Source organism: Corvus brachyrhynchos, unplaced genomic scaffold (assembly GCF_000691975.1).
Source record: "Corvus brachyrhynchos isolate BGI_N302 unplaced genomic scaffold, ASM69197v1 scaffold209, whole genome shotgun sequence".
Taxonomy (NCBI): domain Eukaryota; kingdom Metazoa; phylum Chordata; class Aves; order Passeriformes; family Corvidae; genus Corvus; species Corvus brachyrhynchos.
This window is the reverse complement of record NW_008246056.1, coordinates 1,577,565-1,594,619: the sequence shown is the minus strand read 5'-3', so window position 1 is coordinate 1,594,619 and position 17,055 is coordinate 1,577,565. Positions and strand designations below refer to the sequence as shown.

Here is a 17,055-nt window from a genome sequence, read left to right as displayed (position 1 = left end):
TTTTTTTCTAGTGAAAAAGCTATTTCCAACTTGAGATAGCAACAGTGCTGTCTGGAAAAGATTTAATCTGACCTCCAGAATCCTCAAAATAAACAGCAGGAGTGAACATGCCACATGTTGCTATTTTATCATATGTACTCCCCCCTGATTTGTAACAGCCAAAACTTCCCAGGAGGAAGTTCTCCTTCCAAGCAAGGGCAGGCTCTTGCCCCACAAAACACCACTAAACTCTTCGATACCTCTTCAGTCAGAAAAGAAACATGAAGAGATGAGTCAGAGGAGCTCTTCCTTTGGGATCTCAGGCCCTGACCCTTCCACCTTCTGAAGGGTTGCCCAGTAGGATTGACACAGCAAACCTCAATCAGTTCAGATGCCCAGATAATCTTCTAACAAGGAATTACATTTACAGGAGATGCTCCCATAGCTGTTCAGCACTTTGAGAAATCTTTTCTCTAAGTACCTAAACATGAATTTATTTGCTGGGAATTCTTACAGTCTGATGACACCCAGAACTGTGCTAACACATCAGGGCATATTTTCAGGATATATTTTCCTGAAAGCTGCTGCCTACGAAGAAACCTGCATGCTCAGTTATATCCACGGCCTATCCCAGGTTCGTAATCACTGACCCCGTCTCTCCACAGGCAAACCTCACGTCCCCAAACCCACAGCCAGCAGAGTCACACCACGGATGGCACCACACACCTTGTCCTCACCTCTGCAGGGGTGGCTGCTGCTGGGGACAACCCAGGCTTCCCCAGCAGGGATGCCTCTGATTTACACCCAGCAGGACACAGCCCTCTGCCCAGTCTCCCCCGCCCACGCAGTGAGGCTGGCGTGTCACTCCAAAGTGACTTGGCAGGAGCCACCAGCAGGCCCTGGGACGGGCTCCCTTTCCCTGCCACATCCACCAGTGCTATCCCCTTCCCCATGGCCACGTGCAGCCAGGAGCAGCAGCAGGAAGAGGGTTAAATCCCAGCGGTTCTCCAGCACAGCACAATTAGGAAGCTCCAGGACAGCCATTGCTCTCCTTGCCCAGCTAAAAGTTGCGAGTTACAGAGTTATGCTCTCACTTCCAAAACCTGATGGTTATGGTTTGGTGGGCAAAGAGGGTAGGCAGCAGAAGAAGTTAACATTGTTTTTTCAGCATCACCAGGCAGGAGTTCACTGCAAAGTACAAGCTAACACATACATCCAGTGAACAGCAACCCTGTATTTTATTTCAGGTCTGTTGGGCATTGCAGGGAAGAATACGAAAGGCTGTGTTATTCTGCAGGAGCAGTTTTCCTTGGGAAAGTATAGCCAGACACTTAATCCCAGGAATATTTATAGTTAGCATAACTCAAATGGTGGTGTGCATGCAGTTGGTTAGTCTAAAGTGGAGCGTCATGCAGCTTGCATTAATGCTGGCAAAGGCACTTTATGGAGAAACAGACTTTATGCTTACAATTATCCCAGCCCAATATGGAGTGTCTCTGACTAGCAGAGAGGAACTGATGCCTGCCATAAGGAAGCCCAGCACTGTTACAGAGGTGCCTAACGCCAGCTGCAGCAACGCAAACAGCAGCGGGAAACGGCAGCCACAACAAGTGTGGGATTCCTCCTCCTGGGCAGTTTTGGGATCCCCCTTGGCTTTCTTCTGCTTCTTCTTCTTCTTCATCGCGGACTCCTGCGTCGAGCCGGTGCTTTTCTCCTCTCCGGGTGCCTTCCCTGTCTGGCTCTGGTTATTCGGGGACGTGCTGTGCTGGGCTTTCTTCTCCTCCTTTCCCATGCCGACAGACTTTAGGCTTTCACGTGCGAGTGTGTGCGCGCACGCCGATGGGGGAGTGAGTTTTGTGCCCCCCAAAGCTTCGCTTTGTGCCGGCTGAGTTGTTCCTGGTATTTGAACCAAGGAGGCTGAACAAATATGGAAAACATTTGGAAGCAGATTGTCAGAGCTTCGAAATGCCACATATAGCCCGGAGAAGGGGGGGATGCAAGGGGGGTAGCGAACTGCCAACGTGCAGGCGCCGGCTGTGCACACACAGGGCTGGGCGTGTGCGCTGCCACGGCTGCACAGGTGCGAGCACACCTTTGGGACTCGGGGACGAGCCGCGCGGGCAAACAGCAGGGCAGGAATTCCGCACTGCCGGCTGATGAACAGCAGGGAAATCTGCCTGGCCAGGGAGCCGGGAGCGCTCAAGTGCCAGTGCAGGGGGCAGGCAGGTAGGAGCTTATGGCACTCTGGCTCCCCTGGGGGCTACCGGCAGGGCGCGGCTGGCGGAACCCAGGCAGCACCGTGCCCGTTCCACACACCTGCTACCGGCAGGGCGCGGCTGGCGGAACCCAGGCAGCACCGTGCCCGTTCCACACACCGGCTGAACCACTTTAAATAGCCGCGTTCCAGTGGGAGGGAGCTGATTGCGTGTACAGAAAGTACAAAATCTATACAAATGAAAATACAAGTTAATGTCCTGGGGAGACAAAAGGGATCCTGTCTCTTCCCAGAAGTTGCAAAAGCACAGCCAGGCATGTTTTATGGCAAGGAAGACAGGGACCAGCAGTGAGGACTGGTGCTTCTGGGCAGGCAGTGGTAGAGCGTGGAGAGAACATCCACTGGGTGTGTTTCCAGGGCTGCAAGTTATCCACGCCAGGAAGACTGTTTGTGTTACCTAAAAGACAGAGGAATGTCTTATTGTGGCCATGTGGTCACTGCACTTCATCCATACGTGGGCTCAGGCTGGTGCTTGGACACAGCACAACAACAGAAGCGGTGGAATTTCTCCTGAAATACTCAAAAATTGCTCTGTGGCTGAATCCAGCGCTGGGAGTCCTGGCAAAGCCTCTTGGACATTGGAGGGGCTCATCCATGGAGGTGCCAGCCAGACCGGGGTTTGCAGAGACTGAACTCTGGCTCTGTGAGGTGGAGGGAGCAAGGAGAGGTGGGTGCTGAGTGGTGCCGTGCCAGGGCTGTGCCGCAGCCCTGAGTTCAGCCAGGCCATGGTGCACAACTCCTGCAAAGGAAGACCGTGGGAAGTGGGAGGCTATGGGAAGCCTGTGCTAGGCTCAGGCCAGAGGAATTACTCAAAAGCTTAGGGGTAAACAGGTGCTTAAATTCTTTGCTGGCCCGGGGCCGAGTGTGTACAGCCTGATGTAAGGCATCACTCCTCCATGCGTGCAGCTCCGTGTCCCTGCTGGCACAGGAACACCCTGAGGACACGTGGGCTTGTGCTGCTGCCCCACTAACACCAGTTAGAGAACCTTAAATGGACCACCCTGCTCTGTCCCCACCACGGGGCTGTTTGGGGTTTTTTCCCTTCCCATAGAAGCGGACAGCAGGAGCAAAGCGTTGGGAGGAGTGGGGCAGGTGGGAAGAAGACATCCGAGACTGGAGAAATCCCCACCAAAATTGCCTTTGGATGTGGCAGAGCAGTTCAGCTGGGATTAGCCAAAATGGTGAGGTGCTCAGAGAGGATCTTACACATGCTGATATAGCATCGAGGAAATATTTCCTCTGACACACTGGCAGTGCCTTCTGAGAAACTACTCTATTTCCAGCTCTTTATGGCATTTAACAGCAATGAACTGTGTCTTCTGTATTAATAAATTATGATGTCACTTTGTTTTATGGATTAAGCAATATCCTCTTTGGTTATTTATAATACCAAACGGATGAAAGAAAACTAGAAACAAAGTGATTTCAGATGCTTTCTGCACACATAACTCTCGTGCTACATCCATAGAGCAAGATTAAGATACATTGTTCAAAAAAGGAAGAGGAAAATAAACAAGAGGTAAAAAAAAAAGAAAAAACCTCTTCTCTCCTCTAGTCATGCTGCTTAGAGTACTGTGTTTTCACAGTTTCCCACCAAGATGTTTTGTCACTATCATTCACTTTTTAAAATATCCTTACAATAACTTGCACTCCCTGGTGTATCTTGCCTCTCAAAGCCACACATAATTATATTTAACCACAGCTTTGAGAAGGACGGGGTGTTCAAGGATCATCACCAAGGTCAGACCAGGAAGAAGTGGCAAAGCTGAGGACACGTTTTACTGATGCCCAGTTAAACATCTACCCTAAAAATTCTTAGAGTGAAATGAAGTTAAATTTTCTTTTCCTTTATGCCCATCCATTTGCCTGGTTCTATCCCACAGATATTTACTGTGGTTTTTCCCCCAGGAAAATCCCTGGGTTAGCACCTGGATTTGTGCTGGCAGCTAGATTTATGATTGCTGTCTTCTCAAAGGGGCCAAAATCCAACTGCTTTATTCATACTGGTTTCAGTGGGAGCAATCGCCTGAGGAGGATGAACAGGATTCAACCCAAGGTCAATAAAATTAACAAGCACTTACCTTACAGCCAAAACCAGCCCTTGCTTATCTCTTGGCCAGAGAATCTCTGGTAAAACAGGTGCCTAAATATATTTTCTGTACAGCAGCTAACTAGAAAAATGAGGCCATGCTCAAGGGCAGCAGGCTGAATATCTCCTACAGGGTATAGGTGGGATGTCCACTTGGGTCCCAGATCCCTGCAGCCCCTTTGAAAATTCCAGCTGGTGCCCAGAGTCCCTAGGGCAGGAGAAGCCTAGGCCAGCTCAGGGGACATCTTCTGTGCAGTGATAGAAAGGTTTGGGTATGAAACCATGAAATGTGGTCAACGTAGAGCAGAGTTGCCTTCTCCCAGCTGTTGGGTCTGGAGTAGCTATGCCACTCAGTTTTTCCAGGAAAAACAAAGACATTAGTTGCCATCTGCCCGGGTCATGCTGAGACAGGGAGCCTCTCCTCAGCTCCTTGCACATTTAAAAGCATATCCATCTTAGAATCCCACCATTTCTAATCTCTGCAGCAATGCATGGTTATTTAGAGAGAAAAATTAGGGGTCAAATACATTGAAAAAATTCTGGGCAGGGATGTTGCTGATTTTAAATGATTGAACAGTGTGTACCAGAGGTTCTTTTGCTGTGGCTAGCCTTCCCTGCAAAGCCAAACACAGAGATCTTACATGCTGGGAAGTTTAATGGGGACGGAGAAAAGAGATGGATGCAGGATTGATCTTCCATACTTATTATCTGAACCAGATTGTGTTTGCTGATTCCACTTGGCATTAACAATTGAGTGTAAAACAGCTGTGAAGGAACTCATAGCAATGACAAATTAAAAGAATTACATTTTTGGAAATTGAAAGATTAAACGAGGATGCTGAAATAACACTAAATTTTCTCAAGTAATACATCTTCCGGATGTCACTTGGATTTTCCCAGCAACACAAGAATAATTATTACCCTTTTATGCCCAAAGGCCCTGATTAAGTATGTTCTTAAATTAAGCACATGCTTGAATACCCTTCCTGGATGAGGATGTTTTTTGATTTGAGCCCAGCTAGCATCTCTCATGTGGCACGCAGTTGTAATTTCATGTCCTTTACACAAAATGAGTCATGTTGCACAGCTTTTCCATGGCCAGACACCGTTCTCTGTAAAACATTGCCTGCCCTTGTTCCTCCCCTTGCCAGAAAGCAGCGCAGCCCGGGTGACGGTGACAACAAGTCAAAGAGCACACACAACACCAGGCGTGGAAAAGGCGAGGTCTGGGCTGCAGCTTTGTGGTGACACAGACTTTCCTACTGCTTCTCCTAGGGCTGGGGACACACAGTGCTCCATGGGACTCCAGATTTTTTCCCTGCTGCCATTTTTGCCCTGGAAATAGAGCGGGCTTGGTGTGGTTGGGCTGCCAGAGATGTACAGGCGCTCACTCCCACATAACCGCGTTTACACAGATATTTCTCCCAGGCATCAGCATCCCGTCCAAGTGCCAGCGGCAGGGTTGCAGCACACAAATCCAGAGCAGCAGAATTAGCAAGGAACAAAGGCTTGAAGAGGCTCTCCTCATTGTCCCAAGGACTGTGGGACATTTGGCTCCCTTTGCCCAAGGAGCAACTCCACAAAAAACCGCTGACCCAGGGGCCCCCTCGGAGATGCCACCCCCAGAGCAAGAGCTAGAGTTAGGAGGGAGCCATATGTGCCACACCAGCCAAAGGATCACCACTCTCCAAGCCAGTCTGGGCTAAGGAGAAGCTGAGACCCTGCCTCACCCTTGCTTCTTGTTCCCCTGATCCCCTCACCCCACAGCAAGCCATGGACTGCAGAGCTGGGCCAAGCACTGCCAAGTAGCCAAAGCTCAGCACAAAGACTGGGCCAGACTTGGGGGGGGGGGGGGGGGTGTCCCCCATTAAAGCAAATGATGAAAGGTTATCCTTGAAAAAAGGTTTAAAGTCAAGCTGTGATTTCCTAAACCTCGTGCCCATTGACAACAGATAATGACAATGTGTAGCTCTTGAAAGCACATTTGCATAAAACACAAGGCCAATTAGAAACGGGTCCAACACATACAATCCAGGCTGGCTTCTGCCACAGCCACTTTTAAAGTTCAGGTCATCTGGAGGTGAGGCTTGTTTTTGACAGGCTCTTCTGAGGCCAGTTCACGTTGCTTTGTGAGTCCAGAGGCTCTGCTGTGAGTGTTGTGTTGTGCCAGGTGACCTCCAGAGGAACCATCCACCCCATAGTATTCTTTGCATGCACTCCATGTGCCCTTTTGGCATCACTAGGAGTAAGACCAAGGTACAGAGCATTTAAGTTTAGGTGGTTGGGGTGACAGATATGGAAAGAGCTACAACAGGAGTTGTTTTATGTCGGGGTACTCCACCCTTGGAGGCTGCTTATTTAACAATGCACCTTACTCCCTCCATCGCCTCTGACCATGAAGTAAATTTGTGCATATAAAAGAAATCAGTTTGGGAAGAAATTGTTCCTTGCAGTCTCCAAAATGATTGTGCTACACCAGTTTAAATTCCTAAACCTTTGCTTTTGCTTAAGTTCCCTCAGATGCCTCGTGCCTGCGGCTCCTCACCTCTGGCTGTGGTTCCCTGAATCCAGACAGTGGCCCAGGCATTTGTGGGTGTCTCCTGTATAAAACTTAACAGTGCTTAAGCTGTCCAAAATGATCTGACTGTTTCTGCCTCATCTTCTACTCTTATGGCAGGTTCTTTGGGGTGGAAGGCATATTTTATCACATTTCTGCATGAGGGCTGGAGAGCATCCTTACGGGCTACAACTGACAGTCCCTCAAAATTGGGCTGGGGAAGGAAGAGGTGACAAGCTGTGATACTACACAAAAGCAAAGCTAAGTGCTGCAGCTTGCTCTACACATCACCACACTCTGGTGAGTATTTTATACCAGCCCAGAGACTTTTGCATCTCCCTGAGCAGGGTTAAGGACTATGAAAAACAGGGATGACCAGTTTACAGACTCTGTGCCCTTTCCAAAGCTGGTCCTCTCTCTCTTCCATGCGTATTTGAAGAGGTTATCATCCATCAAAATACGTTAATGAGATATTACGGCTGTTAGATCTTCTCACCAGGTGTTAATTACTACCTGGTTAAACAGAGGCAGATCCTCTCAGCCATGCTCTTGCTGAGGACAACAATTAAGTCTGTTCTGTGTTTGTGCTCACAGGAATGCATTCACACACCCCCACGCACATGCAGGGCTCAGGATGCTGCCTTAAGCCATATACAGAAGTTCCAGGAAATCTGCCTGTGGCTTTACACCAGGACACAGGCACTGTGGGCTGCAGAGGGTAAGGGTAAGGGCTCCTGCTCTCACTTCTCATTAATGAGAGGGATAAAACAAAGGAGCTTCATAGCAGTGGGTGCCAAATATGCTCAGCGTGTCCCATGCAAGTGGATGCTTTGTAATGAAATTAGAAAGGCCTTATTTTCAAGAGGCACATGAAAAAAACCTGCTTCTGAGCTGGTGTAATGCTACCAGAAGCTCTAATAAGGTGTTCTCTCCAAAGATCCAGGACAAACTTTGTGGAGCATATTCACACGTATCTCATTTCCTGCACTTTCTGGCATGTACAGACACTCAGGGCTCTGTTTCTGCAGCTGGCTCAAGGTCTCACGCTGGCACTCGGGCAGTCTCGCTGTGTGTTACTCACTGCTCCAGCAGTGCTTCAAGGCCTGATGTACTCACACACACTGCAGTTGCCTGGAATACACTTTTGGGTCCTCTGGAAGGCACCAGCTGGAATTTTCTGAGGAGAAGTCAGTCTTTCGAAAGTAAGTGGTTGTTACTTTGCTCCAACCAGGGTCCACCATAAGTGGTGGCTTTTCTCAGAGTCATCTTGGGAGCCCTGAAGCGCCTGAGTGCTGGAGCTGATTTCTTCAGCCCAACTGAAGTTGGTTGCTGATCTTGGTATGGCCAAGATCTGCCTTTACCTCTTGGCTGGTTCAAAGGCAGACCCCATCATCTTCCCTGGAGACAGGAGACTGGAGGATACTGGAGTTCATCTTCTCCTGTCTCCTCCTGAGCTTGTCTTAGCAGCTATAGGGTCCAGTAGATGCTGGGCCATAATCTTCTGCCTCACAAAGAGGTGGTTACTCCCAGAAATCAGAATCCCTTTGCTTCCTGCATTGCTGCATTGATGTAAATCATCTCCACAAATGACCAAAGCTGCCTGGTCTTCATCTGAGGTGAAACAGAGGCCTGGGGTCTGGGTTAGAGCTGTGGACAGATCTGGGACTCTTGACCTCTGCCCACCTCTCCCCTGGAACAGCCCCCTGGCCCTGGAGGTCTCTGCCCTCCACCTGGGCTCAGTTTCCCTCTGAGCAGCAATACCAACATGGCTTCATGTTGTAATGTAAGAGGGTTCTTGAGGACACAGAGCTCTCTGTGCTGCCAGAATTACTGCATGTGCTCCTCCAGATGTTGAAGAATACTCCCTCCCATCCTAAGTTACCCTGGGTATTATATTTCCCTGGCTTGACATTGTTATGAAATGTCAGAGCTTCACAACTTGTCTGACTCTCTTTTGCAATGTCCTCAGGGGAACACAACCACTTCCAAAGCATTGGTTGGGTCGGGCAAGCCCTACGGACTTGCACCATCTTTCCCTCTGTAAGAACCTGAACCATCTCCGCAAGATAGGTGAGGCATAGTGGGGTAAGAGGTGAAAGCAAGATGAGCTGAAAGCAGATATGGAAGGTAGTTGGTGAATTTGTCTGAGGGCTGCCTGGGGAATGCTTTTTGTCCATATTTTTCTGTCACACAAAAGAGGGAGGAGTGCGTGGTGAGATTTCCTGATGACACAGACATGCGAGTGCTTGTCAATACAGAGAGGCCCCAGCCTATCAAACAGGAAGAACTGTGTGACCTCGAGGGTGGGAACAATGGGAATAGGACAAAATTCAATTGTGCCAAATGTAAGGTTTGGCACGAAAGGCTGAAGGGCCAGAGTTTCGCTGGGAAAATAAAAAGTCTCTGGCGCCTTGGCCGGTCACAGGATTGCCTTGAAATGGCAGCATAGCACGGCCATATAAAAAGGTAAATATGAGAGAGGATGAATTGAGTATTTCCCACAGGGGACTGAACAGTATTGGTGATGGAGAAGAAGTACTGGTGGGCCCTGTGAGGAGGCTGCACTCAGCTTTATTCATCGCTATTAGAGGAAGATGAACTGCAACAGGACCAAGTGTAACTAAGGGTGCTCGGTGGGGGCCGCAGACCCTACGTAACAATAGGAAGCTGAAAAGGATTGCCTGGTTCAGCCCAGCAACATTAGAGGTTAGAAAGGACACGATTGATCTATAAATATCCTGTGTTAAACTTAAAACAATGTTGGCACGAGGACAAATGGATACAAATGGCCATGAGTGCATTTAGCCTGGGAACCAGAGGCAGGTTTCTGGCCACTGGAGTAGTGAGGCAGAGGAACAGCATGGAACAGCTTGTTGTAAGGCGCTGCAGCATCAATTTTTGAATTGTATCATTTGACATGGGGCTTGAGATGATTGAGTGATGCAGGAAGTGCCTTGCCTTCCAAATCCCCATTATGAGTATGCTTTTGAAGCCTTCTCGCTCATATGGGTGCCCTAACTTGGCCACAGGAGAAAGCAAGGCTGTCAGTCCCCTGACTAGCTGTGTTAGGGCTTGGCATAATCGATCTCCTAATTTGTTAGTGGCAATTATTTTGATTTCACACTGGAGGCTTACATCAGTAACCAGTTTGGGTTTCTTTTCCTTTTTTTTTTTTTTTTTTTTTTTTTTTTTTTTGTGTAGTTAATACTTTGTACTTATATACCATCTTTCATCTTTCAAAGTGCTTTACATACATTAATTATTTAATTCTCCCCGTACCCCCTTTGATCTAGGCAAGTATTATGATGCTCAGTTTACAAGTGGGGAAAGCAAACACAGAACAAATCCTTGCTGCCAGGCTCATCCCACTGAGATTGATGCAGCTTTGTGGCTTGAAAAGGCAAGGAAAGGTTCCATGATGTGCACAGGGTCCACAAGCAATCCAGTGGTGGAGCAGGGTGATAACTCTCCTGGATACCCTCTTGTTCCAAAGGGGGAGAAGAGAGAGGGGCTGCCAGAGAGGGCTGCATGCAGGGCCAGTCATAGGATGCTCCATGGATGATAAAGGACAAGAAAATGATGTGTCCTGTGCTCCAGAGAAAGACCCAGAATTCAGTTTCATCAGAGCATGCAGAACAAATCCATGACAGTGGCTAGGTGACTAAGACCCAAGGAACAGGAATAAACGCACATAGTTAGCAGTAGCAAATGAGTAAGAGCTGACATTGATCTGTGTAGACATGCGTTCAGTGGAAGGATGTGAGTCTTCCCTCTCAGTTCAAAAAAACCACCATCTGATGTATTTTTGATTGTTCTTGTGTTGAATGTTTATGTCGTTTTTCAGAGTGACTGTCAGAGGCTGGTTTGGAGATTTCACTGCTAAATAATGGAGCCATTTTTCTTGCAAATTCACAGAGTGGTGCTGCTTGTGTGTTTGGGTTGCTGTGACGATGTCAGGACGCTGCAAATGCACTCTGCCTTGCTCCAAAGAGAAGTCTCACATCCCCCCTCTCTTTTTCACCCTTTTAAAAGGACATTTTCTGTCTTACAGGGGCAAGCAGTGCAGTTTGTGAGGCAGAACAGGAACCTGGGAACAACACACTTGAGGTCCAGTGCTCATTCTGATGCTGGTTTGGTGTCTGACATTGCTGCATCTCAGTGGCCAGTGCCCAGAGTGGGAGTTAAAACACCAGGGTACTGATTTTGACAGGTACTGACTCGTTTTGAGGCCAAGAGAATGTCATTTAGCACTAATAACTCACCGTCCAGCCTTATGGGACAAGGAAACGTGGCCCTGTGCAGCCTCCTCCAGACACAGCAACCACAGCTTGTGACCAGAGCAGCTCCTGTGCTCCTCTGGGTCAGTCAGCACTATAACATAATGTCCTTTTGTGGGGAAAAAACAGGGAAAGGACCTGAATTTAGTCACATTTTTCCTGCAGCAAAACTTCTTCCTGTTCCTGCTAGCGTGAATTCCTTGAGAAGTAAAAATGGCCAAGGATTTTTAATTTCATGGCCATTTCGATATGCTAAATGGTGCCAAGAGAGTCAGTGGAAAATTAACAGAGTTCAAATCCCCATGGAACATGGAAAATGTAGTTAAAATAGTGCTGCTAAAGATTTTGTAATTAGCAAAAATTATTTTAAAGTGTAGCATTTTTAATTAGCTGTCAATGCCACTCACTCCTCATCAGTATTACCCACAAAATTGGCTACACCTAAGACAGTTAAGCTCCTCACCTGCACAAATCCCTCAGGAAACCACAGGTTGTAACTGAGACCCACGGAGCTGTGCACTAACTGAAAGGGAAACTGTGATCATGGAACAATGCTGAAAGCACAGTCTTCTAACAAGCACAGTAGAGTCAAAGATGCAGTTACAATTGTCTTGTTATGTCACTCCCTCCTGCCAGAGATCCTCTGTGTTTCTTACTAACAATTTCCTATTACTCATTCCTTAGGACCTGTGTTAAAGCAGGGTTCTCCTCTACCCCATTCTAGCTCATCCCAGCTCATTGCACCCACGAGCTTCCTCAATATTTGGTAATGATCCTTAATTCCAGAGAATCTTGTTCTGCAGTTATGGACTCATTCTTCTCTTCGGGCCCTTTCTCTTTGTTTGGGAAGTCCCACAGTGTGAGAAGAGCAAAGCAGCACACCTCAGTCCCCAGCCTGGCAAGGTGTGCAGGGCAGTGGTTGTGTGAGAGTAGACAGAGGCTGCCCAGATGATGAGAGAAAGGCTCTCTTGAGGACTCTCAGTGTAGCAGGTCCACAGGGTGCTCAGGTGTTTATCTCCAGGTAATGCCAGTGGGATGTGCCTCCCTAAATGTGCCTGGTGAGATGGGTTGAGGCCTGTCTGAGGTCATATGGGCAGCCTTTGGCAGAGGTGGGAGCTGTCCTGCTGCTAGCTGAGCCCACGCAAGTGCCTTTACGACAAGGTCATTCATGCCTTTAATCCCTCTGCTGCAAAGGAATTCTTAGCTGTATATTAGAAACACTACGTCCAGGGAAGTTTAAACTTCAGTTGCCTGCTCATGTAGCACTGTTGCCGTGACGTTTATAAAAATCAGTTCACAGGCAACAATCAGACAACAGAGAGAGACAATTATGATGAGTCTGTCCATGTGGCTGAAAATCCACTGACCATCCTGTGATTCAGGACCACCATTCATAGAGCTGGACCCCATCAGTGCCAGCCTGGGGGTTCTCAGGTATCCAGACAAAAATTGGTGGGTTGATGGCAAACAGTGGGGCCCTCTCCTAAACGTCTCTTCTATGCCATTGCTGCACAAAAGGCAAGGGAGAGTATTTCTTTTAGGATACGCAGCAACATTTGTGAAATCTCAACTGGTTTCAAATATGGAACTTCCAGTTCAAGCTATGTCGAAAAACGCAACAAAAGGTTGGGGGTTATCAGTATGTCATAACTAAAACTACAGGAAACTTCAGATGGAAAGGCCAGCTGTGTGGGATGAAGAAAGCAGCAACAGATATCTCTTTTAAACCACCTTTGGACAGTGAATTGAATTCGCACAGGTCAGTTCAATCCTGGCACTTCTAAACCTCTCAATAATTCACTGCGCAGCTGTAAAAATTTCTATCACAACTTTCTGAATGTAGCTTTTCAAATCACAAAAGGACAGAAATCCCATGGTCTCATGCCACTCTGGCAGTCCCATGGCTCATTAGGAGGGCTGTAAAATCAGAAGGTACCAGGTGAGACACCTCAGACAACCCAGGGACTGGCAGCAGCAGGGAGGTGGTGCAGGATGGGAGGCGATGGAAAGACCCATGGCAAACCCTTGACATGACATCGAGCCCTCATGCCAAATTTCAATCCCCTGCTCTAAAGCAAGGCTGTGCTCAAGCCATTCAGCGAAAAGGTCACCAGAAGCACTTCATGTGGTGCAAAACAGTTTCTTCTGCCCTCTCCTCTTGTGCTTGGTGCCAGGCGTTGGCCCAGCCCATTTGGCTGGATCTTTCCCTCAAAGTTGTCAGAGGCAGCCATACAGCATGGAAAAAATCACCTCAAAATGCTTGGCAAAGCTTTAGTTGACTGAGAATGGGGCTGTATAATGGGATGTCTTGAGTAACTTGAAAAGCAAACATCTCTACCAGAGCTGCCTATAGTGCAGTTGCCTGTACAAGGTGTGTAAATGCCTTTTTGTGTGTGTGTTTTTCCAGCTGCAGTGTGTTCACCCAGCCTTAAAATTATGTCAGTGGTATCTGTGACTGTCATCTGCCTCCTGCCAGCACAGGCCACTTTATATGGGCGCAGTCACGGGGAGCCGTGCCCTTGGACAGCCACTGCTCCGGGAGCATCCAACCTTGAGCTAGAACTACAAGGCAAAAGCAAACCCAGCCTTTTGTCTCAGGCATCCATAAGCAGCTTGCATGGGCAACAAGAGGGCCTCCTCTACAATGACAACAGTGTTTTCTGGCAGCTCCCTGCTGGCTTTGTGTGGTGTCCAGAGCCCAGAAGCTCTCCTCTGGGTGGCCACAGCCCAAAGCTGAACTGGGAACACTGGAAGGATCTGTTCTGCTCTCACAGGCACTGTCAAAGGGATGCTCCCAGCCAAACCCTCACTCCCATGGCTCTCTATGTGCCACGTGAATACCATGTCGGTGCTAGATTAATTTTTTTGTCTCTGATAGCTGCAATAGCTTTTATAATCCCTCTCCTACTCTTTTTACACCTGTTCCATCAGCCAGGGTGGCTGAGAGCAGACTGCCTGCTGCCAGCACAATGGATCCCAACCAGGGATTATAGACATGTACTTTCCTACACAAAATGAGGTCTCTGGTGCAAGGGAGGCCTTGTGCAGCTGTGTAAGGAGTCCTAGCACGGGCAGGTCGATGGTCTCAGTGACACTGGGAAGGTGAGGGTGGAGGTCTGGCTTGCCAGGGTGAAATAGAAGTTGCAGGAGGGAATTGCCAGACCCTGTCTGATGTCCCTGCTGTAGGTCTTGGCTCAGATCAGGGTAACAAAAACAAATCTTATTAGTAACTTGGCTGAGACAGCTCCTGATTTCAGCACAGTTTTATCTATAGTGTGAGTCCCTGTGCCCAGACCTCAAAAAAATCCATACCACATCTGCAGTCCTGGTGAGGAGCAGTAAAGAAGGGAGAGGGATGCCCAGGAGGGCAGGGAATTGTGTGCCTCGAGAGCCAAAGAGATACCTGCTCAAGAGGACTGGACAGCTGTTGTGCAAAGGTGGATCATGGGGTGGAAGGGAATATTAATAAAGGTGGTACTGACTGATGGATACAGAGAGCAGAGAACAAAGCCCAAGGGAAGCTGGGGCAAGAAAGTCCAAGGAATGGGAATGGGAATGGGAATGGGAATGGGAATGGGAATGGGAATGCTTGATTTGATTTTAAAAATGAGCAGTGAGTGGCAGGAGGAATGGGGATGTGCTCAGCAGTGCATTACAAGGCTGGGATTCACTACCACCAGAGATTGCCGAGACGCAGAGCTCAGGAGATCTGAAAAAAATGCAGGGGCATTTATAAAGGTTGTGGATATCTCCAGGGTTACCTCACTGGAAATAATCAAGCAGAAGGGATATAAACCAGAGTTCTTCAGGGGACATGCCAAGTGATATGTGCCTAGGGTTAGGAAAGCATTTCCCTATAAGCAAGTTAGGATTGGCCATTCTGGTGTTTCTTGTTCTGGGTTTACAGGACTTGGCAACTGGGCATCTTCAGAGAGAAGAGAGGGGAGTAGATGACATGAGAGCCCAGTCCAAGGCCGCAGTCTCTCTGGTCCTGTGTCCTGCTGCATGAGAAAGCATGTGAGGAATTATAATTCCCTTTGGACATGTGACCCAAATTGCAGCGGGAATTTGCATTCCTGGTGCCTGCTTCCATTTCATGTCTGCCCCCCGCTGCACAACAACACCTGCAAGAGGGTTTTAGCCTCACTGAGAGCACAAGCTCAACAATCTTTTCAGAGCCATTAAGAGAATCTACAAAGGAAACTGAAAGGTAAAGAGGAGTCAAAAATATGTCAATGCTGTGTAAAAGCTTATCCATACAAAACAAACTTGCTCAAAGAAAATTCAGCTGTCACTTTAAAATCTGACATTAAGTTTCTCAAATCACAGACCTTAATCAGGAGTAATACTTGAAGAGGAACAAAGAGAATTCATGATGAAAAATCAGGACAGTTGAGTGCTAGGCTCAGCGGGACTAACTGCATGACAATATGGATAAGAATGATAATTGCATTAGTTTAGCCTGAAACGACTGGCCAGAGCTGGTTTTTTTGGTCAGCTGAATTTCTGTAATGGCTCTATGTACTTTCTAAGCAAACTTGGAAGGAGGATTACAAATAGATTATGACATGTCCATCTACTCTCTTAGGGGAACAGAGCATTTCAGAAAAGCATCCTAACATTGGCTTAGAGCTCTTTGAAATGGGTTAAACCAAGAGCCCCTTATGGGTGCTTTTAAAATGACATTAAGAGGTGAAGGTAGCTCCTACTGATGAAAGTTAGAGGATCCAAACCTGTTGGAACCCTGGGTTTAGAGAATTTAGGTTTCTGGGATATAATAAACAACTAAATCTGAAGAACAACCTAGTGTCGTCTGCCTTTTAATCCAAACTCTGAGTAAAAGGACTGGCGATTCTCCCATGATGCTCTCACTTTATTCCACACACTGTACTTTGACCCCAAGCCTCAGTCAGACCCTCCCCATGGTGACATTCTCACTTAATCCAACTTTTACATCTTAGTTGCTGTTTTAAAAATCGGGATGACTTCAAACAGGCACTAATCCTCTGCCTGTTAAAAACAACAAGATACCTCTACCTGAGTCTACATTTTCTGCAGTTGGAAACTGTGGGTTTTTCTCCCAGCTCTACAGTCAAATTCTGGTTCAAATTCCATCCCAGTGATCCCAGTCCCAGCTCCAGCTGCCAGCTCCTTGTTGCTGAGACCTCCTGTAACACCTGGTGGGAACAGTTGGGGGTTCCCAAAGCAGTGTTGTCCCAAAACAGTGCCCTGTGAGATCGAAGACAGGGGAAGTAGCAGCCAGTCCAGATGGGTGAGAGAAGGAAGACATTCCCCCACAGCCTGTATCTGGACCACTGCTCTCACCGGTAAGCATTGCTCTGATGGAACATTAATTTGCCCTTAGCAAAACCTGGAGCCTGATCTGGGGAGCATGAATGAGCCAAGGGAGATGTGAACTGCAACAGAAATTGGCTGATCGTGGCAAATCTGCTGCTGTCCCATTGCAGCATCAAATACGTGGCAGTGCTACATCTCTTAGTGCTGCACAGAGGGACAGCAGCTCTGTAGGACTGGCCCGTCCCCATTCTTGGGGCAGGAGGCAGCGAGCCCTGTGGCAAAGGCAGCACTAGCAGGGACCAGGCATCTGGGACTGATGCCTCTCTACAAAAGGGAACGAGTTACATGTACTTGTTCTGCGCAAAATAACCAAAACATCTGTGCCTCTAATTCCTCCTTGAGCAGCGGCAGCTCCAGCGCCCCGATCCCGCAGGCAGCAGACCCCTCCTGCAGGCAGCCAAAGCGGCGGCGGCTGCTGCCCGGAGGTGGCTGTGCCCGGGACACCTTTCCCGAGCAGCCTGGCTGCTGTGCAAGCCGCCGGTGGCTCCGCGGGGCTGGGCAGGCGCCGGGGCGGCAGGGG

General features: G+C 48.2%; 1 protein-coding gene across 2 annotated transcripts in view; it reads right to left on the bottom strand.

Annotated features, from left to right (window-relative positions):
- The window catches only part of SSPN (sarcospan), an 84,482-nt gene that overhangs the window by 17,588 nt on the left and 49,839 nt on the right, over positions 1–17,055 (bottom strand). Inside the window, exon 1 of one of the 2 annotated variants that reach the window (XM_008642438.2) lies at positions 1,448–1,878. The exons of the other annotated variant lie outside the window; for it this stretch is intronic. Coding sequence (XP_008640660.2) covers positions 1,448–1,771 — 324 coding nt within the window. The 5' untranslated portion in view covers positions 1,772–1,878. Of the gene's footprint in view, positions 1–1,447; positions 1,879–17,055 lie in introns of those variants that run through there. 2 annotated transcript variants of the gene reach the window in all.